The sequence below is a fragment of the Salvia hispanica genome, chromosome 5 (assembly GCF_029641045.1).
Source record: "Salvia hispanica isolate PSC_SH4W2 chromosome 5, Shi_PSC_v1, whole genome shotgun sequence".
Lineage (NCBI taxonomy): Eukaryota > Viridiplantae > Streptophyta > Magnoliopsida > Lamiales > Lamiaceae > Salvia > Salvia hispanica.
The window spans coordinates 291,548-319,186 of NC_142696.1; the positions used below are offsets into that span (position 1 = coordinate 291,548).

The window sequence follows — 27,639 nt, forward strand, 5'->3', positions numbered from 1 at the left end:
TGTGTGTGTGTGTGTTTTGATGGTGGGAATTTTGTTACTATATTGGAGTATTTACTTATCTAATAAGATATCCTGATAATTGTATCCGGTATTTCCAACTAATTCTGTTGTGAGTTGGCAACTACTGTACTCCTATTAGATAAACTTTTAAGTAATTACTCTCTCCGTCCCAAAATAAGTGACCACAAACTTTTCGGCACGAGATTTAAGGAAATATGATTTTGTTAGTAAAGTGGAAAGTGAATAAAGTAAGAGAGTAAATAAAGTAGAGAGAAAAAGTAAGAGAAAGAATACCAATAAAGAAAATGGATCACTTACCTTGGGACGTCCCAAAAAAGAATATGAGTCACTTATCTTGGAACGGAAGGATGGAACGGAAGGAGTATAATTTAATTAATCAAAGTACTATACAAATTCTTGGCCGGCCCTTTTGAAATTCCGCAAGATATGATGATGATGTATGCTTAATTGGCTATACTTTTTTATTTTATTTTTATTACAAGCTTTTTTCCATACAAAGAGGCCCATGTATGTCTACCTCACAACTTTTCAATATGTATTTTTTTTTCCTGACCACCAATAATTTGTGAGCAAAAATACAGAGTAAATCGATTGTAATAACGCCAATTTCTCATAAAGGAAGGCATTTCCATTATAAAGTGGGATGGATATACCATCCACTATTCTATAAAGCAAAAAATAAAATCAAAAGTTGTTATGATTTGATATTGACTTGGTTTCAAGGATAGTATATTTTAGAGGGATGAATATAATATTTTTGTTTTTCCCTTTTTGAACAAAATAAACCATTTTTTCAAATTTATTGTTCTTTTTTCTCTTCATCTTGTTATTTATGTGGGCTTGATTCTATCGGATTGACTTAATTGACTTAAAGCCCAACAATTTTTCTTGATGGGCTAAAATCTGAGTGTTGCAAATATGGAGTACTACTTATTTTGCGGTAACACGAATAATCTCACGAGAATTGGAGTAGTATATCAATAACTGTATAGAAGTAACTCCTTATCCCAATAATAATATTATCCAAATTAAAGAGAACATTTATATTAAGAGAAATTTATTTATTTGGTATATTTTCATTTGCTTTTTTTTTTTTACAAAATCAAACCGAACGAACCAAGTACATCTTCGTAAGCAAATTAATTCATGTAATATAGATTTATTTTTATTGAGAGGATGCATTCCTCGTTATATAATGATGAAGCTCAATGAATTGATTATAATTAATGATGCCCCAACTAATTATCATGCTATTAATTAATTCAGTTTGAAGGCAGGCAGAACCTTCACACAAATATTTTTAAATTCGCCAAACTGAATTAAATTAAGCTCTTTGGCCATCCACGTACATGAAGACAGGATCAGTTACAAATCCACCACTAACAATCAATAATAAGTACATTGCATTGATAATTTATTTTGCTAATCATTTGATCATGTCTTCTTTTTTACTAAAAAGATTCCTTTTTCTCTGCTTACCCTTTCAAAGTAGTAGTATTAATTAAATATATCTACATGTAACTTGCATGTTCTCCTGTACTATAAGTGTGTACTAAATTATATTATTACTAGTATTTTTCTAAATTATAGTAAGTAGTGTACTATTATATTCAAGCTATTCATAAATCATCACGAACATTTTTGAGATTCATATAATTACACCTTAAAAGTGGGTTTACCGATGGTACCACAAAGATATTTAATTCATTTTATAATTTCATGTCTCAATTTTTTTTTAGTTACGAAATAGTAAATATTTTATTTTTTGTATGTCATGGTCCTCATTTCAGCATCTATGTTTGTACTTTCACATTTATTCAATTAGGTATAGCAATTATATCCGCTGTAATTGTTCGGATTTAATTTATAGTAGTATTGATTTTCATTCTCACCCATGTTTCTGATTCTGACTAGTCTCATTCAATGAAATTGTGTTACTACTTACTACTACTACTACTACTACTATTATTTATGGATATCCTTTTTTTGAGTTGATGGATATCTAATATTTTTAATGCTAGTCCATATTCCGAAAAAATAAATTAAGTTTTTTGTATTTATTGTAATAATTGAGACAATATAAGTGATCGATGAACAATTCGTGCATTAAACTGAATCTTTTGCAATCTCTGAATATACTACTTACTACATTTCACTGATTCACTCTAGTTTAAAATTTTGAAATAGAACCTTGGAAATCGTAAACATAATTATTTATGTAATGCAAATCACGACCCAAAAAAAAGAAGATTTCTTCCATATATGATTAAAAATCATGAATTTGAGTTTTGCCGAAGTCTAACTTAAATGGTCATACTATGAATTATGAGCTACATGAATTTGAGTAATTCAAACATGAATTTGCCCAAACTGAAAAGCTACAAAAAGAAGCGATAAAAAAGAACTACAAATATAAAAGCTAGTACATTAATTTCGCAATATATTCATATAGACATAAATCCAACGCAAGAAAAAGCAAACAAAATATGGTTAAATAGACATAAAATCGAATTGCATTATCGAAATAATCTGCGATTTTGATGGAAAAAAGTAGTAGTTTCATACACCGGTAGCTCTTCACAAAGCCTATCCCTAATTCCAAACAAAGACGAGTGGTCGAGCTCGAACAAATCCGAGCTCGACTCACTAATGCCATCACCGTCACTCTCCTCTTCGTCTCTCTCGTAACGCGTATACTTTGTAGGAGCTCCATTTTGAAATGCATTTGGCGGCAACGGGGGCCTCCGGTCGCTCGCACGTGGCAAAGCGTCCACATAATTAACGCTCGCACGTGTAAGGTCATTTTTATTTATTCGAATCCCAGCCGGCGATTTCGTCGAACACCTCGTGTTCACCGGTGATTCCAGCGGCGGCGGTGGCGGATGGCTCCGATCGCCTCTTTTGGACTTGTTCCGATTGAAGATGGAGGTGAGGAAGGTGGTGAGGCGCGCTCCGGGAGAGATAGGCTGCTTCATCTTCTTCAAATTCGCGTAGATTCTCATCGCCCTGGATTTGGATTTGACCAGATTCTCTGTCGAGGATGCTATGTTCCTCTCCTCGTGGAAGAGATCGCGATCGCGATCGCCGGTGCGGATCGGTCTAGGGCAGTTGGCGGCGGTGAAGATGGAGGGGTCGGTGTCGGGGAAGACGGTGTTGTCGCAGCGTGGGCGGCGGCGGAATAGCGTTCTGTCGTTTTCGATCCATTTCTCGACTCTAGAAAACGACGCCGTTTGGGGCTGTGGCTTGTCGTCGATGGAGCGGCAGATTTCGTCGAGGAGAGAGGAGGAGAATGAAGGAGTGTTGCGATGGGATTTCTTCATTTCTTGTTTCTCTCTTGAATACATTTTGATTTTAGAGAGAGAGGATGCGATTGAAATGATATAAAAGGGCGCTAAATTTAAGCCTAAATTAAATTCACTAATTGAAGCCAACATTAATTTTGTTGAGGACATAATGTCTGATTAATCATTCTAACTTATTTATTGTTCGCTTACAATTTCCAATTTTTGTCATTTCAAATACTAATACATTTAGATTGATTTTAATTTTAATCATGGATGAATTTTTTAAGGGTTTTTGGCTTTTTAAACCAAAACCTTTCTCCGAATTTCGGTTTTTCCCATGAACTATGAGATTTATTTTTAAAGCCACAAACTTTCATTTCGTTAAGATTTTCCCCTGGCGGGTCAACGACGAAACCCGGATTGTCTACATGTCAATTTTAATCCTATTTGTCACTAAATTGATTACTTGGATACTATTTGGCACAATAATACATACAATCACAATTATTACATAACAAATGACCACTTTTGAATAAACAAAACACAACTTTAACATTTTGAATTATGCTATTCGGGTCGAGTTGGGAAAATCCTAACGAAATGAAAGTTCGTGGTTTTAAAAACAAATCTCATAGTTCATGGGAAAAACCAGAATTCGGGGAAAGGTTTTGGTTTATAAAGCCAAAAACCCATTTTTTAATTATTTTAGCTCGACTATTATGCAAATAAAATTGAGACTCAGATGTGGTAAATCAAAAATTTTAATATTAAAACATTTCAAAAATTGGGTCAAAATATAATGAACTTTCTTTGGTGAAGCTAGAAACACTTAAATAATCTTTTTATAATTATTATTATTTATTTTATTAAGTGAAGCATTAAATAAGAAACTTGACTTTTTATTGGCCTTTAACTATAGATTATGGTTTTGGAAGCAGAATTTTTAGTGGCAGGCAATTACGGCTTAATAACTGTTTTCAGCTAATGTTAAATATCTATTTTATTGAAACTTATTAATGACTATATACGAAACCAAGAAATGAAATAACTAATTACTATAAAATAAAATAATTAATTAGTTTTTGAGTATTAATCAAAATTCCTCATTATTAATTTATGTGTATCCATTAATTTTTTTTTATGCGCAGTGATAATGTGACTGCAAACTTTTAATAATACTTAAATTAATATGTTTTGAAACACTCAATATTTAATGGCATGTGAAACGAATGTACGTGTTGTTAGTCGGTTCCTCAAAATTTTAATATTTCAATGTTTGGTGAATCGAATAATAAAGTTTTTTATCTAACAACTAATGTATTATTTGAATTCTTCAAATTTGAGTAATAATTTATTTAACGTTGAATTTTTCACCTCCAAAGTAGTACTACTAACTTAAGAGCTGCGCACATGCACGTAACTACCACATCAAACTGAATAATAATATACTACAAATTTCTTTTATTATTTTTAAAGAGATAAAAATAGTTTATCATTAATATTGGTTGATTTAGACTTTTAGGATTACGTCGAGACAAGTATAATTAATAGGGAAAAAAAATTTAATAATTCGTTTTCAATTTTTTTTAGTTAGGTTCGTTCCCTTCTGATTGAATAGTATGAATATCTATACTTAAATCTCTATAGTCTTTGATTAGAGGTAGACACCTCTATTATCAGTACACCTCTAAATAAATTATTTAATTTGTAAAAATTGTTTCTTTACTTGTATGAGCTAGAAGGCCTAATCCGCACAAGAACCTAATTTTAACACGAAAGTAAAGAATAAATGAACAATTTAAATGAGATACAAGTATAAATGCATATTAATTTGAGACAAGAACCTAATTTTAACACAATTAAAAGCACAATTGTAGAACCCAAAATATTTATTCGTTTTTAACATCTCCAACCGTGTATGTTTTCAATTTCATTTTGTTTTTGGTTTTCCTTGTCACCTTTTTCAACTATATATAAATAAACATATTTTGTTTTTTGACAGTTAACTAAAAAAAATAAGGTTTGACTTAATCCAAGTCAATAAGTATATTCGAATAAAAGCTAATTAATAATAAGATGAATTCAATAAACGAGACTTTTAAAAAGTATTATTGCATAAAGAAGTTTGATTGAAGAAATTAGTGAATTAGGTAATGAATAAGTATAACACATTCATCTTAGCTGATTCTCTTTATCCATAAGCCTTGAGTTCAATCACTCAAATCTTGCAATAACAACTTCCTTGACAGCATTGGCCCATCAAAACAAGAAACAGCCAACATAGCATTTATCACACACAACAAAACTGCTACACCCTCTCTGTCACTCATTCATCTTCTTTATTTCTAAACAATCCGTCTCTCTCTCATTTCATCCCAACCTCCCGACATCCACCAGCTGGTAGAGGTCGCCCCGTCTTTGCTTCTCAAGCGGTAGGTTCGTTCTGGACAGTTAAACTCAATCACACATAAAAACTAATGCACATGGTTGATGTTAGTATAAGAGAATGCTATGCTTGTCTCACCTCCGAAGATCAACTTGAGAATAGTCGATTTCTGAGATGATTATCGCCTCATCATGTTCCGTTGTGGCCACAACTTCACCAAACTGTCGAAACCAGACAAACGAATCTAAATAAGAACGAAAATATGGTGGTGACTTGTTCTGTATAATACAGACCGACATATATCTCCTGAGTTGTAACCAAATATTTTCTCTCTCTCCACCCATAAACTTACCGGCCCGATGAGTGTAGAATGGCCCCACGCAATGTACCCAGCAGCAACATCTCGAGCAGGTGAACAAGTTGCTACGTATAACTATCAAATTTTGTCGTTAATAACAATAGAGATTTACTTGATAACATAAAAAAGATACTAATATATTTGTATTTTTCAGCTGCCCTTCTATTATTGCGCATCCGACCATCACTAGATGATTTTTTGTCTTTGGTTCAACCATACTAATTAATTATTATTCGGAAGCATTGAAGGGGGACTCGTCTGATTAGAGTAATGATCCGTAGGGTCAACGGCCATAATATACATGAATACAAGACATTTAAAAAACAATGACACTAACCTTGTCTTAATGTACAACGACCAAAACACATTCAGGATGTGAAGTGGTCATGGGGGTGGTCCCTACAGTGTCTGACAGTACTAGGATTAAATGAATCACTTTCAGTTCATGTTAGACATCATTGATAAAATGATGGAACCGTCTTGTAGCATTCAATCCCCATACACGCACACAAAAACGAGAATACAATCATGCTGATAAAGGAAAAGGAGAGACAAGTGGCTGGGGTTGTTGGGATTACCTGGTTGTCGACAGCCCTGCATAAGAGTAACGCGATAGTGAGTAGTAACATCAAGAGCTAATTCCAACAAATATGTGGTTGGCTACAGATTTTGCATTATTATTTGATACTACTACTACTACTATTTTTCAATAATAGAGTAACATTATTTTCGTCAATCTCACCTTGCTCTTTGCAATAGCTCCCAATGCAGAGGACCTGTGGTCATGTTGAATGCTCCCGGATAGCAAATCAATTGAGCACCTACACGATAAGAATATGATCGTCATAAGCAATAGTCAAGAATGAAATAGCCCATGTACATGTCAGAATCATAGAAAGATATTCCTAGTTAATGAAGAAATTAGAAGAGGAGAGTTAATAGACCTCTTGCAGAATAGAGCATTGCTAGTTCTTGAAATCTAATGTCGTAGCAGATACCAATTCCGATTCGACCAACCTCTGCACATCGCAGGTGCCATAACTAGTTAGCAAAGGAGTGTGAACAGAAATTAGTGAGAATGTAATGAGCAATAAATGACCACTTCAAAAGCACCTCAACATACTCATATTTGTATGACTTAGAAGTTTTGGTGTTTGGAGCATAGAACAATCAAAAGCTCGTCAACAACTACATGTGCACAACTGGACTCGGTCTTTCTCTATCAGAAACCAGAATAAGCTTTGGTCTCAAATCTTTCTACTTAAAGCACATCCAAACTCGGTCAAACCAGTTTATGATGAAAAATGTGGTTTCATCCGTTAACTTACTCATTATTGATTTTAGAATCTAGATGGAATAAAAGCCACTTTTTGTGACCAAAACAAATATACATTCACTAGTTACATGCTTGACTCCTATACAAATCGAGATGGTAAGACTAACAAAAGCAGTAGTTACAAATATCAAGTCTATCAGTAATGTATACCCGTGTCCACTACGGTGGGAGTCTCCCCAGCAGTAAGAGTGTTCGATTCCTTGAAGGTAATCTTTCCAGGAATGTCGATATCGAAAAGGTGTATCTGTCATCAAATGTAGTACATTGGAGAACTAGTTAAGAGAAATTAGTCTGTTGTCTTATTTCAATTTATTACAATTTACTACTACAAAACATGATATATATTGCGAAATGGCATGACATCCTGATACAGTTGATACTTGGATTATGGATGAAAGTTTATAATTTCTACAAAAACAATAGCAACAAACTAAGCCTTTATCCAACCAATCCGAGAAATCACCTTACGGTGCTTAGCTTTCAGCTTTCCGTCAGGGCCATATACACAACAGGTGTTGTACAACTTATCTCCGCACCGTTCAGGTATTGAACCTCCAATTAGCGTGATGTTAAGACGACAAGCAATTTCAGATAACATTGCTGTTGATGGAGATGCATCAAAGCCAGCATCAATATCCTCAGCATACACTGGAAAGCTATCATTTGAATATGCGCTGTTCCATATTTCCTGATGAAAGAATGACATATTAAACCTTATGCTGTAGTGCAGGAAATAAAACACTCAACACAAATGAACGACATTCACTATGGTGGCCTACACTCTAATCCTGCAACTTAGAAATTAGGAAGCCACATTATTAGTCAGTATATGCCCTCTCCTTTGTCATACTCATCTTTGCACATTTGTTTCTACGAGCAACCTACTGAAAACTCAGTACCGGACACGTTTCCTTCATAAATCTGTTGCAAGCACTCAAATGCACCCCACCCTCCCCCCTCCCCTCCAAAAAGAAACAAGAATACCCCCAAAACAAGAATAAAGGCACCAAATGTTTAGACTATCGCTGATATTCTTTTCAGCTATCAACTTCTGCAAAGCAAGACAAAAAATAACATTTCAATCACAAACCTCCCAATCCACCAAGTAAGCTACCGTAAAGGGCCATCACAATCATGATTTGCAGTGGCAATTTCAAATGCACCAAATGAGTAAAACGACATTACCAAACAAAGTAACCGAGTCACGAAAGAAATGGGCTTACGGGCAACAGAACAAGCTTCGCCCCCTTTTCAGCAGCCTCCTCTATTGCAGTCCGCGCATGCTGAATGTTTCTCTCTTTATCAGCAGTCACACTTAACTGACATATACCAATCTTAAACTGCACCCACAACAATCAGAAATTCACAAAAATCAAACAGTCATCAACTTTAAACTCACTAAACAATACCAAATCCCCACTTCCCCAGCCAATTTAGAACAGAAGATCCAATTTTCCTACCATTTAAGCTATCTAACATAAAATCCCACCTCTCAAAGACTCACAAACCTATCAATTCAACAATAACAAATTCCCAGTTTCCCAACCAATTTAGAAAAAGATTTAATTTTTATCACCAAGTAATATATCCACCATAAAACCCACACATTAATTACAAATAGAAAAAAAATTCAGCACTCAAAAGCTGAGAAACCTATAAACTTTAAACTCACTCAACAATAACAAACCCCAATTTCCCAATTAATTTATAAAAAGATTCAATTTTGACTACCAAATAAGTACTACTCCACAAGAAAATCCTCACAAACTACAAGGAGAAGCAAAACCCACCTCTCAAAACCCCAAAAGACTCTACCAAGATTAAGCAAGACAACAATCAAGCTCTAAATTAAGAAAAACAAATATACAAACTCTCTCTCAATCTCTCTCTCTCTCATGTAAAGAGGGAGTAGTACCTTGGTGATGAGGGTTGTGGGCGCCGGTAGAGCTGGGGGCACTCGAGCCTTCTCCGGGTAGAAAGAGGCGGCCATGGATGAGATTGAGGCTGACGATGTGACTGTTGTGCGAGTTGTGGTTTGAGTTGGAGTACGGTAAAATCGACGGTGGAGAAGAGGGGAGGTCACAGTGCGTACAGTGGGTTGAGCTACAGAGGATTTACGAGTGAGAGTAGTGAGACTTGATGACAAACCCAATACTCCCCTCATTTTTCTCTTTCCTTTTCGTCCTCACAACTCAATTAACTCGTCACACTTTTTTTCCTTGAGAGATATTCAATTGAATTCAATTTTCAATCCAAGTTTTTTCAATTTCAAATTCAGATATGTATCTAAGTAGACATAAATTTTTTAATTGAATAATGGAAATTCAATTGAATTCAATTTGCATGAAATGATTTTCAATCAAAGTTTTCAATTCCAAATTCAGATATCTAAGTAGACATAAAATTTTCAATTGAATAATGGAGTACTACTACTTTATATACCAAATTTTATGGAATAGTAGTATACTATAAATATTGAAATAGTAAATATTCCCTTAATTTTTTAGAATTGGAATACAAGAGAAAATATAATACTAGCAAAATGGAAGATTTGAGTATTTATAAGAAAAAGGAATATTTTATTATAGAGGAAAAATGGGCCACATAATTTACATTTGCTGAAAAATATAAGTAATCTATTTTATAATTTAAAAACACAAAGTGGAAGTATAAACCAACCACTCTTTTATAATACTACACTACTACTCTACTAATCTAAGCCATAAATTTCATAGCCATGCACTTGAGACTTAACATGTCCCATTAAATCTCAAACTTAAAATCTAATTTTATTCATAGGTGTCTTCGTATGCATATCCACATGTGTCACACTGTGAACTGAATAATTATAAGCTCTAAAAAACCATAAACAAATAGGTTTAAGCCATTCTTATTTTAAACTCAAAGTATGACATTTAAACCATACTTTGTCTTTAATCGCACGTCAGGCAGCAATAATTAGAGCATCTTCTTATTAAAAAACTGCCACCACAGTTATCAATTAAGCCCACTAATGACTTTATATAAATTAATTAATGAACTAATCAACCTTAGTCTATCTCTTTTCAATAGACAATAGGTGAATGCCAGTCATTATTTACCCGGTTTGATCTGGCAACTGCAGTGAATCCACATTTACACAAGTAATGGAAAACATTTCAATTTCTCCTCAATAAAAAAAGATTAAATAAGGGAAAAACATAAATTTCAGTTAGGATATGAAATCGGGAAAAGTTGATCCATGTGTCACAGAGTGTCGATGTCAACTAATTTTCAAAATATAATATGGAGGCAACTTTTGTATTAAAAACAAAAAGTTTGTAGCTTTAGGCATATGATCTGTCCCAAAAGAAATAGTTTTATGACAATAATAGGAGTCGGAATCTTATTAAATATAAAGATTGCCCATTTCAAGAATCTTAGAGTGAAAAAAGAATGTGGTGGAGGTGATGAGGTGTTGCATATGCCGATTAAACAAACTTAAAAAATGAATCTTTGTTTTTGGGGGAGTTAAAGATTGAATCTTGAAAGGTGGTTGATTTTTTTTGTGGGCTACTATTTGAAATAATCAGTGGGGTCTTTTTTTTGTGTATATTTTTTCAGTTTGTTTGCATCAGAACTAAATATGGGCTTTTGTCAATGACAAACGAGGATGTTTGTATGATCTTCGCGACCATAACCTCTCCCTGCAGGTCTCTCTCTCTGTGAGACGTGTGTATAAAGGGGCAGTTTTTTTTTTATTTTGTCTTTTCTTATATGTATGTATGTGTGCGTTGCTTTCCTTTTAAATATTTTCTTTGTTTCTTTCATTGTAATTGTAAAGGATCAATTGCCTAGTTTTGGGAAATATGCTTTTGTTTTTTGTTGAGGTTCTACGTCTGGCCTTAGTATGTTTGTGTAAAAGTTCTGATTTTTTTCCATGAAGTTCAAGGCAATGATATTTTTTCCTTTTTCATGGTGAATTTTCGTGAGTTTTGACTTTTGAGCTGCTGAAATTCAAATTTTTTTGGATTCTCGAGTTGATTAAGTGCTAAAAGAGTAAATACTGTTAAATAAACTGAAATCTCAAGTCCTTCTGTATATTATCTACCTCAAATTTGTGAAATTAGCCTCAATTTTATCAAGGTTTGTTTCGGAGCTACAAATATTCTTGTCACTAAATTACACTTCAAACCTGTTTACTGACAGTGTGTTTTCTCTAGGATTTTGTGTTTTTGAGGCAATCCACATTCGTGTTTTCTAATGCCCTCTATTAGGAATGATCTTGAATTTCTATATTTCTATTTCATATCTTCTGATTGAATTAATGGCTTCTTCTCTTTAAAACAGGTTGAAGATTTAACTAGTGTGTATAGTTGTTGATCTTGTCTTCAACTTGGCATAAAAAAGGAGCATACGAGGTTCGTAGGATGCAAACCTTATCCATCAAAGACACCACTGCTGACTCGCTCCCAACGTTGTTCGCCACCCGAACACCTATGTGGTTCTCCAACAAGCAGCCCGTCTCCAAGAGCGTAGAAACCACAAAAGACCGCAGTTATTACCATCTCAAGCTGTCTGAGCCACAGTGCCAAGACCAAGATTCTTCCTCAACTCTGTCCACGGATCAGTCTCACCATGAAGGGTCTAATTCAGCTGGAAGTGACGTGCAGATGCCATCTCAGCTCGGTAACAATATCCCTATAGCTTGATATCCATTGGCGTTGTTGATAATTGCAACGCCATGTGTGAACTTCAAAGTGCACTTCTATTCATTTTATTGCATAAATTAGTGGTTGTCTTCCTTGCTAAATGTGGCATTGCTGTTTCTGCATAATTCTTTATGTATCTATGAGATCGAGTGTGGAAAATATAGCTTTTGTCGTAGAAAGATTTGTTAGACGACCTTATAAAGCTTACCAGTTGTTACACAACCTCATGAAGCACTGCTGAAGTTAGTCGCAAGAGCAATATTTTATCGTAGAATTATATGTGAACGCGAGGCCTTGAAGCTTACCCATTGTTCTGTTGTTTCAGGTGCAACTTGTTGCGGAAACGCAGAGTATTTCAACAATCAATCATTGGTAAGTTGGTTTCAAATCTTTGTCCTACCTACAGAGTGTATAGTATGATCTAGATGCATGAGAAGTTGTGTTGCTGTGTTTGTCAGGATTGGGCATCTTACTCCATGGCTGCACCTTATTTTGGCAGGAATAGGATAGCAACTGCATATGATCCGAATTGTGTTGTAAGTGAGATGTGTTGAAATGAGTGAAGATCAAAGCTCCAAATTTATCCTATTTTGATCTCTTTAAGTTCTGTGCAGATGATTGGAGCCGGGCAAGGAAGGGCCGTGCTGCCTCTGGATGGCGATCAAGGCGTTCCCATGCTTGTCAACGCCAAACAGTACCACGCTATTCTCAGGCGTCGTCAAACCAGAGCTAAACTCATGGCTCAGAACAAGGTGGCAAGGACAAGAAAGGTATGTACTACTACTTAAAAACACTACACAGATTTAAATTCTTCCCAAAGTCAACTATTGATCACTTCAATGTGCAGCCATATCTCCACGAGTCTCGCCACCACCACGCTCTCAGGAGAGCACGGGGATCCGGGGGGCGCTTCTTGAACACGAAGAAGTCCAGCCCCACTGCTCAAGAATCCGAGATCCAGCACCCCTGGGGCACATCCACCTCTGGCTCTGATGGCTCGTGCATATTCAACAACGACGAGTTCTTCCAACAGCTGCGCATGGGGACAAAACCGCATATGATGGCACGCAACAACATGCTACTGTGCGCGCAAATCCACAGCACAACCTGATTGTGTGGTTAACCGGCAGTTCATCCTTGGCTATACTTGTTTTTTTAGCTAAATTATTTTGCTATGGAGCTTTCAAATGAACTCATCTTTGTGCTAGATTTTGAAAATATGGTTTGCTTGATTTAGGTGCATAAGTTGAACAATGTGTATGGAAATTAACTCCCAACTTTATACATACATGTGGAACATTGAGCATAAGAAATTCATAAATGATTGGGTCTCAAACATCCCCAGGTCTCCAAACGTTGGAAAATCCGGTAAAGGATGCGTTTGGGTAGCGGATCTGTTGTAAGATCTTCCCGACCTCGTATTTTTCCCCTCCAGCTGAAGTACATCATTGCTATATGAACAAAGAGTAATGCAACTAGAAAGGAGATAAGGGATATAAGGCTGATTATGACAACAATAAGGTCCACTGATTTAGTTTTGGTATTGGGAGTGATCACCATTGTAGATGCTCCGTAGCTAACTGCGATAGCTATCAGCGACACCCACATACCAAACAAAGCAATATTCAACAGAAAAATGTTTCTGGATGTCAGTCCACTGGCGATGAGAAAGATTGTGAGGATGGATGAAACGAATGCCACAATGTTTGCACGTACCAAATGTTTGTATATATGTGGATGCGTATATGCAATCACAGCTTCACCGGCCTTGTGTGATGACGTGTCTTCCTGCCACATGCCGCCTGGTGGATTGACAGCGTTCTGGAATGCCATCGTTGTTATCAAGACCACCACCACCATTGTCGTGTTGGTCATCTCGGGCATGGCACTCTCAAGTGATGGCTGTAACAATTTTAACAAGCTTCTTCTAATCTCCGAATAGCTACTACTTGTGTACCGAGGGCTCTCATTCAAGATTTGCAGTGGTGTTTTGCCTGTCGAATTACGTGCTCGCCTCTTTATTTTCTTGCTTTCCACCAAGTATCGTACGGTCTGAATTTTTTTTTTTTTTGAAATAAAATTAATACACTTTGGGCTACAATATATTTCATTTATGTAAGAAAAAGATGGAATATGTGGTTACCTCAAGTTGATTGGCCCTGACAGCCAAATGCAATATTGTCTCACCATCCTCATCAAATGCATCAACAAGATCCTCTCCTAACCGGTCTACTAAAACCTTGAGCGTCCTAAGTTGACCGTGTTTTACGCACAAGTGTAGCACAGTCTCTTTGCGATGTAACCTCTCCATAACAAGCAAATGGCTCTCTTGAAGGAGACGTTTCACGATCTCAACATGTCCTTTCATGGCTGCAATATGAAGCGGGTTCATATCATGGCAGTCTCGCCACCAGCAAGCCTCGGGGGCTACTGATAACAACCTTTGGCAGATCTCCACGTGCCCTTCTTCTGCTGCAATGTGAAGAGGGGATGATTTTTGAGAGTCTGAGATCCGCGCTAGCCTCGGATTAAACTTGAGCACCTCTTCAACAATGGATGCTTGTCCATGCATTGCTGCAACGTGTAGAAGATTTCTTGAAAATGGAAACGAGACTCCATGAACAAGATATGGATCTTCTTCGACTAGTCGTACGAGTATTGCGACATCTCCTTTTGATGCAGCATCGTAGAGTTTCTTTTCTACTACTTCACTCACCATCCTTTCCCAATTGCTTCTCCTTATTCACAAATCATCTTATAAGGTTGGGTAACACGCAGTTTCTACCTAATTTCCCCACTACTTCACAATACCTTCCAATTCAAATTGACTCACAAGAAAATTCTACCCAGCAACTTCCTCACTACTTGGAAATTTCTGAAGAAATTAAAGACCTATTATAAAGGTTGACTCAAGTTAAAGAAAACTTTAGAAGAAAGATTTTATTAATTCTCTGAAATTAACAATAAAAGGTCTGTAAATAAACATCGTTCGAATATACTTTGATTGTTGTATCGAACCTCTGACCATTTTGGTCATCATACACATTCACTTTTATTGTTTTATTTAATTAGAAAAATAACGCTTTAACATTTGTTGGAATTCTAACCCAAATAAATGGTAAGTTTCTAAAAACAACATTGAACTTTGATCACATTTTAAGTTTGCCATGCTCTATGAATTGTAGCAATGATAATACTTACTACTACTATTTTTAAATTTGTAGCGAAATAGACGCTCCCAAATACATGAAAAAATATTATGTGTAACCTTTGTTAGGACATGATCTCACTAATGTAATTTTATTCCATTACACTCAACATAGTGGGAAACAAAAAAGATGCTGAACAAAACATGGACACACACGTCATGTGGAATGCTATATTTAGAAATGTTCAACGATTGAATCTCAAACATCTCGGGTCTCGAAATGTTGGTAAATCCAATACAGGATCCGTTTGTATAGAGGATCCGTTGTAAGATCTTCCTGACTCCGTATTTTTGCCTTCCAGTTGAAGTAATGACTTAGCAGATGCAAAAAGAGAAACATGAGTACAAAGGCGACAAGGCACGCAAGGATGAATATGATGGTGATAAGGTGAATTGGTTTATTTTTTATGTTGGGAGCGGTCACCATTGTGGATGCTGCGTAACTCAATGTGATAGCCATCATCGACACCGCCATAGCATACACGGCCATCCTCCAGAAGCAAATGTTTACGGATGGCGCTTCAGTGGTGATGAGTAAGATTGCGAGGAAGGATGAAATGAATGCTACGGTGTTAGCATGCACCAAATATCTGTATATATGTGGATGAGTATGTGCTATCACAGCATCACCGGCCTTGTGTGATGACGTATCTTCCTGCCAAATGCCACCAGGTGGGTTGATGGAGTTCTGGAATGCCATCGTTGCTATCAGGATCACCACCACCATCATCGTGTTGGTCCACTTGGGCAATATTTTGTCAAGTGATGGTCGTAACAGTTTTAATAATAATTTTCTAACTTCCGAATACCTAGTAGCTGTGTAGCGAGGGCTCTCATTTAAGACTTGCAGTGGTGTATGGCCTCTGATATTACGTGTTCGCCTCTTTATTTTCTTGTTGTCCACAAGGTATTGTATAGTCTGAGTTTTTTCATAAAATTAATCAAAATAAAGAAAACATAAAAAAGATGGAATTGGTGATTACCTCAAGTTGATTGGACCTGACAGCCATATGCAATATTGTCTCTCCATTCTCATCATCTGCATCCACAAGCTCAGCTCCCAGCCTATCTATCAACACCTTCAACGCCCCAAGTTGACCGTGTTTCACGCACAAGTGCAACACAGTCTCTTTGCGAGGCAACCCCTCCATAGCAAGCAAATGACTCTCTTCAAGGAGATGCTCCATGATCTCAACGTGCCCTTTTATCGCAGCAATATGAAGCGGATTCATATCATGACAGTCTCGCCACCAGCAAGCCTCTGGGGCTACTGATAACAACTTTTGGCAGATCTCAAGGTGCCCTTCCTCTACTGCAATGTGAAGAGGTGATGACTTTTGGGAGTCTGAAATCCGTGCTAGCCTCGGATTATACTTGACCACCTCTTCAACAATGGCTGTTTGTCCGTGCATCGCAGCAACGTGTAGAAGATTTCTTGAGCACGGAAACGAGACCACATGAACAAGATATGGATCTTCTTCAATTAGTGTTACTAGTGTTGTTACATCTCCTTTCGATGCAACGTCGTAGAGTTTCTTTTCTACTGCTTCACTCACCATCCTTCCCCTCTAAGCTCTCTCTCTCTCTCTCTAGTTTCTCTTTTCTTCTTTTTAACACACACACACACACACACACACACCAAAGGTCTTAAAGGTCTGATAAGGTTGGCTAACAAGTGGTTCTAACTAATTTCCTTACTACTTCGCAATATGACCCACAGAAATTCATACTATTAAAGTTGACTCAGAAGAAAATTCTAATTAACTAATTTCCCGAAGAGAACAGAAATTAACCATTTATGCACAAAGTTGTCTGAAATTAACCATAAAAGGAGGTTTCTAATTAAAAGAGTACCATCCATGTGCAGCACATATAAGAAATATGCCAAAATTAAGTGGTTGAGCAAGTAATAATTAGAAAAAAGCTTAATATGCATAACTTTTCAAAAACTACGCCAATAATGTAGTTTCATTCACATGTTAATTAAATTAATATTCTTCACATATACATGGACAATAGGGATAAGGGTGAGTCGAAATCGCCCCAAAAAGAGTTCGAATAAAATATTTATATATGGATTGGTTTTGTAAGAACGTATTTTGTCGTGCGAATATGCATGAGAATACCGGTTATTGGTTAATATGTAATTAAAGTACTTGCTGTAAAACAATAGTATAACCTAACATTAGTATTTGTAACAACTTTTTTTTTTTAAATTAAATTTGCGAAGTTTCAAACTATTTTAAAAATATACTGTATTAAAAATTGATGTCATTAATCAAACAAGGACTAACATTTAGGCCATAAATTAGTTACAATTAGCCCTTAATTGGTTATTTCTCCGTCTCAAGACTCTCAACCCCCACTTGCTGCCGTGCCAAGCACCACCGTTTTATCGGACTACGACAGAGCTGACGACAATGGCAACACGTGTTCGATTGCACGGGAACTTTTTAAAGCGAATCGTTTTTACTTCTCCATCACTCGGCAACGTTCAATCTTTTATTCCAAATGTTCTCTCAGTATAAATATTAATGTGTATTTTATCTCATTTTAGGAACGTTAAAAACACTATCTCGAAAAAAAATCCAATTATTTATTAAATCACGTTGTACTTTTTATTAATGAATTACAATTCTAATTACTTATGCTCGTCCTTTTATAAACTTTGCATATCTACTAGTTTAATGTGTGAATATGCACATTACAAATTGAAGAGATCAAATAGAAACTTCCTCTCCCTATACTTTATATAACTTGTTTGATACGTCCAGAAAAGCAGAGCAAAGAACAAAATGTCATCCCATTATAAGGCGTGTTTGATACGTCCAAAATCCAGAAAGTCGTTGTGAGGCTAGTTATATTTGACTCCATGCTGCTAAAACTAAAGGTTGTTTCACATTATTAGGTTATCTCCTACGGCGCCCTTCCCGTTCGCCCCTCGGGGACGGGCGACCCGACGGGCGCCATAGTGGGCGGGAAGGGCGCCCACGCCCGTCCCGGGTGCCCCTGCGACGAGCTCGCCCCTCCCGTCGACGGGCGAGTGGGACGGGCGCCACTGTGGCGAAGGTCGCCCGTCCCAACTCGGACGTCCGACTTTTTTTTTTTTTTTTTTTTTTTAAAACTCTATAAATAGGGCTCCTCCAACGTCAGTTCATTCACACCACTTGTGTTGACAAGTTTCTCTCTCTAAACCTCTTTTTTCAATTATCTGTAATGGCGAGTAGTCGTGCGGGTGGTAGTGGCGGAGGCGCTAGTGATAGTGATGGCTTTAGTGATGATGAATTCGATCTCGCTGTGCAAGCGGCGATTGATCGGTGGATCCGGCAGAGGCAGCAGCGGCGGCAGCAGGCGGCTGCGGCCGTGCCTCGGCCAATCCATCGCCGACGGCATGTACCCCGGGACCACATTGCTGCACATCAGCGGTTGTATGAGGACTACTTTGCTCCAGAGCCGCGTTTTGGGGATGTCTTATTCCGCCGACGTTTTCGGATGCATCGTCCTCTGTTTATGCATATCGTTGGTGCATTAGAGAGGAGGTACGAGTTTTTCAGGATCAGGGAGGATGCGGCTGGCAAACCCGGACACACGCCAATACAGAAGTGTACGGCCGCAATCAGGCAACTGGCGTACGGAGGCCCGGCCGACATGTTCGACGAGTACCTCCACATTGGGGAGTCTTCAGCCGTCGAGTGTCTGTTGGAGTTTTGCGCGGGTGTTAGAGCGATATTCGGGAATCAGTATCTTCGACGTCCGGGCCCCGAAGACTGCCAGCAGCTGATTAATATGCACGGGTCGGTGCACGGGTTCCCTGGGATGTTGGGCAGCATCGATTGTATGCATTGGGAGTGGAGGAACTGCCCCGTCGCCTGGAAGGGGATACACACTTCCGGCTTCAAAGCCAAGCATCCCACGATGATCCTTGAAGCTGTAGCTGACTACCGGCTGTGGATATGGCATGCTTATTTTGGAGTAGCCGGGTCGAACAACGACATCAACGTCCTCCAGTCGTCGCCCCTGTTCAACGATCAGTGCAATGGCGTTGGTCCCGCCATAAGTTTCATCGCCAACGGCAACCAGCACAACATGGGATACTATTTGGCGGATGGGATATACCCAAGCTGGCCCGTCTTTGTGAAGTCGATCAAGCATCCGGTCGGGCCAAAGAAGAGCTACTTTGCGACCCGGCAAGAGGCAGCGCGCAAGGATGTTGAGCGCGCAAGGTTGAGCGGTTGCGCGCATTTACCGACATGCGGCAAAGAAATGCCCATATTCGACTTCAGGAGGATATCATCGAAGAGGTTTGGACGCGGAGGGGTGGACACTGATGTGGTTGTTTTTTTTTTCGCATGATGTATGTTTTTTTTTCTACTATGTAATTTTTTTTTCGAATTATGTATGTTTTTTTTTAATGAAATTTTCGTATTTCCCGTTCGTATTTTTGTCGGATTATGTCCTCCGTGAATTTAAATTTTAATTGTGATTAAAATTGTGGGAAGGGCGAGTGGAAGGGGCGAGTGGGAAGGGCTAGTGCAGTGGGAAGGGCTAGTGATGTGGCAGTGGAATGGGAGGGGCGAATGCTGACGTGGCATGGGAAGGGCGCGTGGGAGGGGCGAATGGGAGGGGCGCCACCGGAGATAACCTTAGTTGGATCATGCCACCACTCTTTAATGTAGCTAGCTACGAAATTACTAGTAAATTAATTGATTCTCTTTTATTAATATAAAAAAGGTTCATATAAAAACTTTGTTAAGTTGAGAACGTTAGAGCATCCGCATCCGTGCTCATGCGGTCGAGACTACATCGAGCCACCGTTGCGATTGTCTCAACGTGGAGAATGGCTCGCCGCAGAGACCACGGCTCTGTCTGGTGAGACCACGTGCCCTGCCACGTGGCATGCCTTGGCAGTGATGCCCACTCGCCCCCGCGAGTGGAAGTCATTTTCGACTGTTGCTTCTTTTTTTTTTTAAATTCGGAAAAAACTTGAAATAAAATTCCAAAATATTTCCCCCTTATTTTTAATTTTTTTTTTATATCCTTCAATTTTTTTGGAATGTCTATAAAGTAATCAATCCGCCTTAATGTTTTATTGTTTCAATATTCCAACTATAAAACCATTAGTATTAGGCAGACTAATTAAGGAGACCCAAACATTAGTCGGAATTATATGCTTTGCTTGTTTTGATTACATATGTTGAACAATGTCTATGGAAATTAATACCCAACTTTTTAGCATTTTCATAAAATTTAAGTCCAAATTTTGTACTAACATTTTAATAATTCAGGGCCTTTAAGCAGAAAAGGCCCAAGGCATCAAAATGACGAATGGATAAATCTCAATCCCTCAGCTCATAGTTTTCAGAAAAACAAGATTTCTTCACTACTACGGACTACCAGTCCAATAAAGATTTTCAGACACGCAGAAAAAAAGATCTCAAGAAAGCCATTGAAATCATCACAAATTTGACATCCCAAAATACAAATCTAAACACCATTAACAAGATAATGTAAGAGCTCTGAGCCCAAGATTGCTTTCATAGAGATCTATAACCCCAGAACAAGAAACTAAACTGTCTAGCAACATCATGTGAGTGGGAAAAAGGCTAAAACTTGCATTTCTACATATTTACAAGATTTACAATGGTATATACTATGATAATAGGCCAGACAAAAAGGGGCTGACAACACACAAAAACACTTGTTTTACCCCTTGGATTTGGATTCACAAAGCAAAGCTCTCTTGATTCTTAGTCGAGAGCCGCTTGAGAAACTCATAGGTAGTGATCATGGTTGTTGCAGATATCGACATTGAAGCCCATCTCGGCCCCAATCCTCGATAGCAAGCACCCAATCCACCCTCCTTCACCAAGTTCCTCACGGTTTGCACGGCCGTGAGAGTCCTACCACAACCACCGTCCAAAACCTGCAGCCTCGTCTTAATAGTGTCGAGTGGCATTGTCACCAGCGCAGACGCTCCACTAGCCATTGCAGCACTGAATGCCTGAACCGCCACCACAGACTTCCCATCCGGTCTATAAACATTCTCATCACTCTTACTGCAGAAGTAGCATCCAATGCCGCTCCAAATCCCTCTATGCGCCATCGAGTAAGAAGCCCACCACACAGCATTCGAAGGAGCATAAGTCAGTATAGATATCCCAAACCCTCTGTACAACCCCCTCACCCCATCTGCCCGAACAATCTTCCTAAACGCGTCTATCCCACCGCTATACTTGTCACCTCCCTGCACCATTAGCCTCTGGCTCACCACATCAATTGGAGTCCAAACCAACTGAGCAGCCATTGCAGCACTAACTCCAGCAGCAGCATTCGCTATGGCCGAAGCTGAGGCCTCGGATAACCCTAGACGGACGCTAGCAACATTGCCTACATTACTCTTGGTAACCTCAAGAGCACCCATGTAAAGAGAACGCGCAGGTATGGTTCCCATGAGGGAAGTCCCAAAACCGCGGTAGAAACCCCTCCAGCCCTCGCTCCGGAAGATCGAGGCCGCCATTTTGAAGCATGGGCAGTTGTTCAGCATCACCTGCTGCCGCGTTTTGAGCACAACAATCGGGTAAAGAGTGCCCGAAACACCTGAAAACAGAGCAGCGCCGAGGAAGAAAAACTTGGATTTATCAAGCATCTCCCAATCTATATCGGCTGGCAGATGGATTTCAGTAGCTGGATCATCCTCCGCGGCCCTCAAACTCATCTTCGCCACTTTCGATTTCTAGGTTTTCTATCCAATAAAACCGATAAAGCCCCTTTTCCAGCTACGTGTAACAAAATCCCCAAATCCAAATCCAGCTGGCCGTATACTAGTAAAAAATATGTACTGTAGAAAGTTAGACCTAACTAAAATCGGATTGCAGCTCAAACTACCGTAAAACCAAAATCCTCACGATTTCTAAGTCTAAACACGGCTAATATTGATTTTTTCCGCTTGCGCAAACAAATTAAAGAGCGGAAATGAGTGATCCAGCATTTTCCGATCATTTGGGATTAGGACTTTAGGGTATCGGCAAGTGCAACGAAGTATGGTGATAAATGCAAAAACAAAAAGCAGAAAAAGTTGAGTGTTGAATTGGGAGGCGAGGGTTTTGGAATATGGGAGAAAGGGACACGTGTCAGTTATTGTTTCGAGAAGTAGGTGTTCTTCCGTCGTGGGATTCAGTGATATCCCGCAAAACTTTGCTTGTTTCATTTTCTCAATTTAATCAGATTAATTTAAATTAGTTGTAATTTTAATTATTGGGAAATTGGTCTCTAAAACCATGAACTTTGCCAAAAATTTGGTATTTCCCATGAACTTTGAAATTGGTATATAATATCATGAACTTTACATTTTGTTTGGTATTTCTCACGGCATGTATATTTGACTAACTTACGAGACTTTTTAATCATACTTGACACAATTAAATCTACATGGTTTTCAACGTGACTTTTTATCCTATATGTTACGAACTTAAAAAGTGGTTTAAAATATTATAAAACATATCACGGTTGCTTACGTTAAATAAGATTTTGACGAAAATATCTTATTTGGGTGAGTTTGGGAAATACCAAGCAAAATGCAAAGTTTATGATATTATATACCAATTTCAAAGTTCATGGGAAATACCAAATTTTTGGCAAAGTTCATGGTTTTAGAGACCAATTTCCCTTAATTATTTATGCTGTGGTTTTAAAAAATGCGAAGCCAGGGATTTAGTTGTAATTTTAATTCGGATTTAGTTGTATATATAATTTGGTTTGAAATGAAAAATAGAACATGAATTAGTAAGGTTGTTTAAAGTTATTGGATTTTTCTACTTAAACAAATAAAATACTCCATATGCATTTTGGATCTGGGCTACGGAGTAATTTTCAAAACAATGGATGTATGCATTTTGGATCTGGGCTACGTGTCCAAGCCTAGTGAAATATCCCTTGCTACGTAATTTTGTTTAAATTTAGGCCTAAATAAAGCCCACAATAAATTGTAAGAATTAATCATTTTAATCCAACATTTTAAAATAGAGGCATCAATACTCGTAGGGGTGAGCATTCGGGTTCCAGTTCGATTTTTTGTCTAAATCGAACTAAAGCCAAAAACTGAATTTAGTTTAAAATCCAAATCCAACAAAGAGCGATATGAATAAGCAATGATAAGGGACTATGAAAACAACAAGGTCAACTGATTTTATTTTCATCATTTTTATCAAGCATGAACTACTAGCTTTACTAATCTATTTATAGTTTCTCTTCAAGTACAAACGTCATCTGGACAAAATTAATTCGGACCATTGATCATAATATATGATTCCATCTTGGCTATTAATCCAATTGACAAATATCACAAGTATTTCTTAACAAATCTTACTGTATATGGAACTTTGTTAGGGCAGCCGTTCTATTCTACAATTAAATCCATATAGATTATATTCACTCATCACATAAACATTAGAAAATGAAAAGAAGTTGAATATATGTATGGAAAATTCATAATAAAAAGTTGAGAAATGGTCAATGCTAGTAGCTCTAAAACATCATATCCCCATGTCTCCAAACGTTGGAAAATTTGATAGAGCGTGCGTTTGGGCATAGTATCGGTTGTAAGATCTTCCTGATGCCGTAATTTTCTCTTCCAGTTGAAGTGAAATCTTATTAGACACACAAAGAACATCGTGACTAGAGCGGTGAGAAAGGACACAAGAATAACTATGGCAATAAAAAGGTAGACTGATTTTGTTTTCTTATACTAATTGCGAGTGATCACCATTGTGGATGCTCCATAGATCACCGCGATAGCCAACAACGACACCCACATACAAGACAAGGCAATCTTCACGAAAAAAATGTAACTGGACAGCCCTCCAGTGGCAATGAGGAAGATTGTGAAGAGGGATGAAATAAATGCGACGGTGTTAGCACCTACCAAATATTTGTATACATGTGGATAAGTATATGCGATCACGGCATCACCTGCCTTGTGTGATGATGTGTCGTCCTGCCACACGCCACCGGGTGGGGTTGCTATCAGGACAACCACCACCATCATCGTGTCACTCACCTTGGGCAAGATATTATCAAATGATGGTGGTGACAATCTTAACAAGATGCTTCTAATTTCAGAATAACTACTAGTTGTGTTCGAAGGGCTCTCATCCAAGTTCTGTAGCACCGTTTTGCCCATGGAATTGCGCGTTCGTCTCTTTATGCTATTGCTTTCCACCAAGTAACTTATAATCTAACATTTGGTGCACGAGATATTGTTTAGTATTTTAAGTAAAGAGAGAAAAAAAATTATTGAATATATGGAGTATTACTATGTCGCATAAAAGAATTAGTGTCGAGTATGTTTGGGACCAAAAGGTACCAAAACAATATGTTAGGGACCAAAAGGTCACAAATTTAATGTAAGGGACGAAAAAGAATTTTGGGACAAATGTAAGGGACCAAAATTGGACTTTAGTCCATGATAAAAGTGAACATATACAAGCAGAAGTTCTTCAAATACAGCAATTCACCAATATTTAACATTGATCACCAATTCACGATCAAGGATTTTACAATATATAAGCCCCATTTGCAGAGAGGGGGAAAGATAATGTATTACAGTATTTTGGAAAAATACTAATATCAGTGAGTAGAAAGATGAAATGCAAAAAATGGACTATCTTTCATCAATATCGAACCTTTTCTCAAGTACCAAAAACCTTATCAGAACAAGAACCAACAAACATCATAAAAACACAACAACATTTTAGATGACACCTATTTACAAATTCCACATAAAATGCAAGAAATAAAAAGTCTAATTCGAAATAACATGAACCAACCAACAAATATATGATGAAATAAATAGAGGCAAAGGGAAATGACATTTTATCATGAAACAGAGTAGGTTGAGGTGGCACGGCTTGCTTTGCTTGTTGATAATCTCAGTAAGTTCTCTAGCATGTTTGCATTTGCATGAGTAAAAAATGGGAAGGCAGTTCTTGTGGCTCCTGCACGACCAGTTCAGCTAATAAGAATTGGGATCAGATAAGAATTCAAAACTAACACAAAAAGAATATGACCACCTTATCCCTGCAGTATGATCCTAATACAAAAATTCGGGAACTACCGCAACGAGCATACCAAAATTCAGGAACTATCACAACAACTAGATACGACATTTGGAAATGGTATTCGAACACAATTAAAACGATTGAGAAACGCCTATGTATGGCAGTTGCTTTCAACTTAATGAAGAAATAATTAGAATTGAGAAGGGATTGTAAAACTAACCTCCATTAACTAAAAAACAATCCAAAGTACCTACAAAATAAGCTTACAGACATGTAACTGAAGGTAAAAACATTAGAGTTAAGATTGCAGGTGTACAAAAGTTTCTTTTACCAACATCACCACGTCTCTGGAGGATTGAAATCATTTTCCATTTAAAAATCCCCAATTGCAGGATGTGGTCGGATTGCAGGAGTAAAAATGCCTGCATACAATCTCAATCTCAAATTCAATCCAAATTAGGCAAATAAAACCTAAAAATGTCTGCATACACTGATCTGGAGGAGTAAAAATGCTAAAGCAACAGGGCAATAACAGGCATTCCATGAACAATGCGCCTGATTGCAGGATGTGGCCCGATTAAAACTCCGATAACATTTCAACTAACTCTAGAAATCAATCTGTACGAAAAGGAAATCGAAAATAACGAACATAAATCAACTATAAAAACCCTAAATCAACAAAGTCCACCACATTTCCATTCAAAATAATAGAAAGTTAGATAAACTCACGTTAATTGAGTGATTACTACACGAAATGGCGGAAAGCCGGTGTTGCGCGTGAGAATTCTAGCAATCTCTTATTTTGACACTCAAAATACTAGTAATTTCAAATATACGTGAGAATTAGTGTAGGAGCAGGTAACAATTAGTAATACAAACTAGTGGGCATATTTATTCTCTGTATTCACTAATTAACTTCTACAATACTCAAGGAATTGTTGCAGAAGGGAGTAGGTGAACATGTCTTTGTTTTAATCCATATTTGTTGTTTCTTCACCCTAGTCCCTACATGCCTATATGGGTAGATGAAAGATCTCATTTATTTGGTTACACGTTACCTCTGGAACTAATAATTGGGTAGATGTTTCCTATCATTTATTTGTTTACATGCCATGTGACTAATTGGGCAGATGTTTCTATCATTTTGAATGCTTACATGTCATGTGATTAACTGGATAGGTGTTTCTATCACTTTAAATGCTTACATGTGACCAATTACATGTGGGTTTAGGGTTTAGATGTTTACATGTGACCAATTACATGTGGGTTGGTTTAGATGTTTACATGTGACCAGTTACATGTGGGTTGGTTTAGATGTTTACATGTAACCAATTACATGTGACTAATTGGGTAGATGTTTCTATCACTTTAAATGCTTACATGTGACCAATTACATGTGGGTTTAGGGTTTAGATGTTTACATGTGACCAATTACATGTGGGTTGGTTTAGATGTTTACATGTGACCAATTACATGTGGGTTGGTTTAGATGTTTACATGTGGGTTGGTTTAGATGTTTACATGTAACCAATTACATGTGACTAATTGGGTAGATGTTTCTATCACTTTAAATGCTTACATGTGACCAATTACATGTGGGTTTAGGGTTTAGATGTTTACATGTGACCAATTACATGTAGGTTGGTTTAGATGTTTGGTTTAGATGTTTGCATGTGACCAATTACATGTGGGTTGGTTTAGATGTTTACATGTGACCAATTACATGTGACTAATTGGGTAGATGTTCTATCACTTTAAATGCTTACATGTGACCAATTACATGTGACTAATTGGGTAGATGTTTCTATCACTTTAAATGCTTACATGTGACTAATAATTGGGTAGATATTTCCTCTCATTTATATGTTTGCATGTTACATGTCTCTATTCTTATGTTACATGTGACTAAATTGTACTCCCTCCATTCTTATGTTACACGTGACTAAATTGTAATCCCTCCATTCTTATGTTACATGTGACTAAATTGTACTCCCTCCATTCTTATCCACCATTTTTAAACAGTATCCTATCAAAATATTCCCTTGTATTGTTGGGCATAAAAAAAAGCTTAGGTGTTACATTCTTAGGTTATTAAGTAACAACATAATTCTAATTAATTTAAGAAAATATATAAGAAACTAATCTATACTCCTTCCGCGTCACACAAAATAAATCATCACTTTAGATGTCATGAATCTTTAAGAAATTGTTACATGTGAGTGACACTGTCTAAAAACGAAAAAAAAAATGTACTTCTTCGGTCTCATAAAAATATTCACTCTTTTCTTCATAGTATGTTC

The 27,639-nt window shown here is 37.3% G+C and overlaps 5 protein-coding genes, 1 long non-coding RNA gene and 1 pseudogene across 11 annotated transcripts; 1 reads left to right on the forward strand and 6 right to left on the reverse strand.

The window, feature by feature from the left end:
• Window positions 1-2,432: 2,432 nt before the first annotated feature.
• Window positions 2,433-3,414, reverse strand: LOC125191179 (protein BIG GRAIN 1-like A). Its single transcript, XM_048088675.2, has one exon. The coding sequence runs from the start codon at window positions 3,363-3,365 to the stop codon at window positions 2,538-2,540; it is 828 nt and encodes a 275-aa protein (XP_047944632.1). The 5' UTR covers window positions 3,366-3,414; the 3' UTR covers window positions 2,433-2,537.
• Window positions 3,415-5,401: 1,987 nt separating this feature from the next.
• LOC125191229 (omega-amidase, chloroplastic-like) lies at window positions 5,402-9,614 on the reverse strand. Of its 2 annotated transcripts, XM_048088745.2 has the most exons (10): window positions 9,301-9,610; window positions 8,609-8,725; window positions 7,849-8,073; window positions 7,536-7,629; window positions 6,994-7,068; window positions 6,792-6,870; window positions 6,628-6,643; window positions 6,044-6,124; window positions 5,830-5,912; window positions 5,402-5,748 (listed from the first exon to the last, which is right to left on the reverse strand). In XM_048088745.2, exons 1-10 carry the CDS (start codon window positions 9,547-9,549, stop codon window positions 5,676-5,678), a joined length of 1,092 nt encoding a protein of 363 aa, XP_047944702.1. In that variant the 5' UTR covers window positions 9,550-9,610; the 3' UTR covers window positions 5,402-5,675. The 2 variants fall into 2 exon arrangements, 1 of the variants encoding a protein (XP_047944702.1); XR_016130925.1 differs by lacking the exons at window positions 5,402-5,748; window positions 5,830-5,912 and having other exon boundaries at window positions 6,387-6,643; window positions 9,301-9,614.
• Window positions 9,615-10,815: 1,201 nt separating this feature from the next.
• LOC125187342 (nuclear transcription factor Y subunit A-8-like) lies at window positions 10,816-13,412 on the forward strand. Of its 3 annotated transcripts, none has more exons than XM_048083911.2 (6): window positions 10,816-10,916; window positions 11,715-12,053; window positions 12,402-12,448; window positions 12,535-12,612; window positions 12,691-12,846; window positions 12,924-13,412. In XM_048083911.2, exons 2-6 carry the CDS (start codon window positions 11,795-11,797, stop codon window positions 13,185-13,187), a joined length of 804 nt encoding a protein of 267 aa, XP_047939868.1. In that variant the 5' UTR covers window positions 10,816-10,916; window positions 11,715-11,794; the 3' UTR covers window positions 13,188-13,412. The 3 variants fall into 3 exon arrangements, with proteins under 3 accessions (XP_047939868.1, XP_047939867.1, XP_088915497.1); XM_048083910.2 differs by lacking the exon at window positions 10,816-10,916 and adding an exon at window positions 10,946-11,077; XM_089059371.1 differs by lacking the exon at window positions 10,816-10,916 and having other exon boundaries at window positions 11,097-12,053.
• Window positions 13,413-13,683: 271 nt separating this feature from the next.
• LOC125190086 (uncharacterized) lies at window positions 13,684-14,823 on the reverse strand (annotated as a pseudogene). Its single transcript, XR_016130809.1, has 2 exons — window positions 14,220-14,823; window positions 13,684-14,128 (listed from the first exon to the last, which is right to left on the reverse strand). The product of XR_016130809.1 is annotated as an uncharacterized LOC125190086 (transcript).
• A 496-nt stretch (window positions 14,824-15,319) lies between these two features.
• LOC125190085 (uncharacterized) lies at window positions 15,320-16,906 on the reverse strand. Of its 2 annotated transcripts, none has more exons than XM_089059370.1 (2): window positions 16,268-16,906; window positions 15,320-16,176 (listed from the first exon to the last, which is right to left on the reverse strand). In XM_089059370.1, exons 1-2 carry the CDS (start codon window positions 16,841-16,843, stop codon window positions 15,484-15,486), a joined length of 1,269 nt encoding a protein of 422 aa, XP_088915496.1. In that variant the 5' UTR covers window positions 16,844-16,906; the 3' UTR covers window positions 15,320-15,483. The 2 variants fall into 2 exon arrangements, with proteins under 2 accessions (XP_088915496.1, XP_047943239.2); XM_048087282.2 differs by having other exon boundaries at window positions 15,320-16,203; window positions 16,268-16,905.
• A 3,805-nt stretch (window positions 16,907-20,711) lies between these two features.
• LOC125187219 (uncharacterized) lies at window positions 20,712-22,384 on the reverse strand. The gene has a single exon (XM_048083765.2). It carries the CDS (start codon window positions 21,997-21,999, stop codon window positions 21,007-21,009), a length of 993 nt encoding a protein of 330 aa, XP_047939722.1. The 5' UTR covers window positions 22,000-22,384; the 3' UTR covers window positions 20,712-21,006.
• Window positions 22,385-24,929: 2,545 nt separating this feature from the next.
• On the reverse strand, window positions 24,930-26,420 carry LOC125191396 (uncharacterized). The gene is made up of 3 exons (XR_007171095.2): window positions 26,069-26,420; window positions 25,829-25,957; window positions 24,930-25,761 (listed from the first exon to the last, which is right to left on the reverse strand). It is a non-coding gene; the product is annotated as an uncharacterized LOC125191396 (long non-coding RNA).
• Window positions 26,421-27,639: the final 1,219 nt, after the last annotated feature.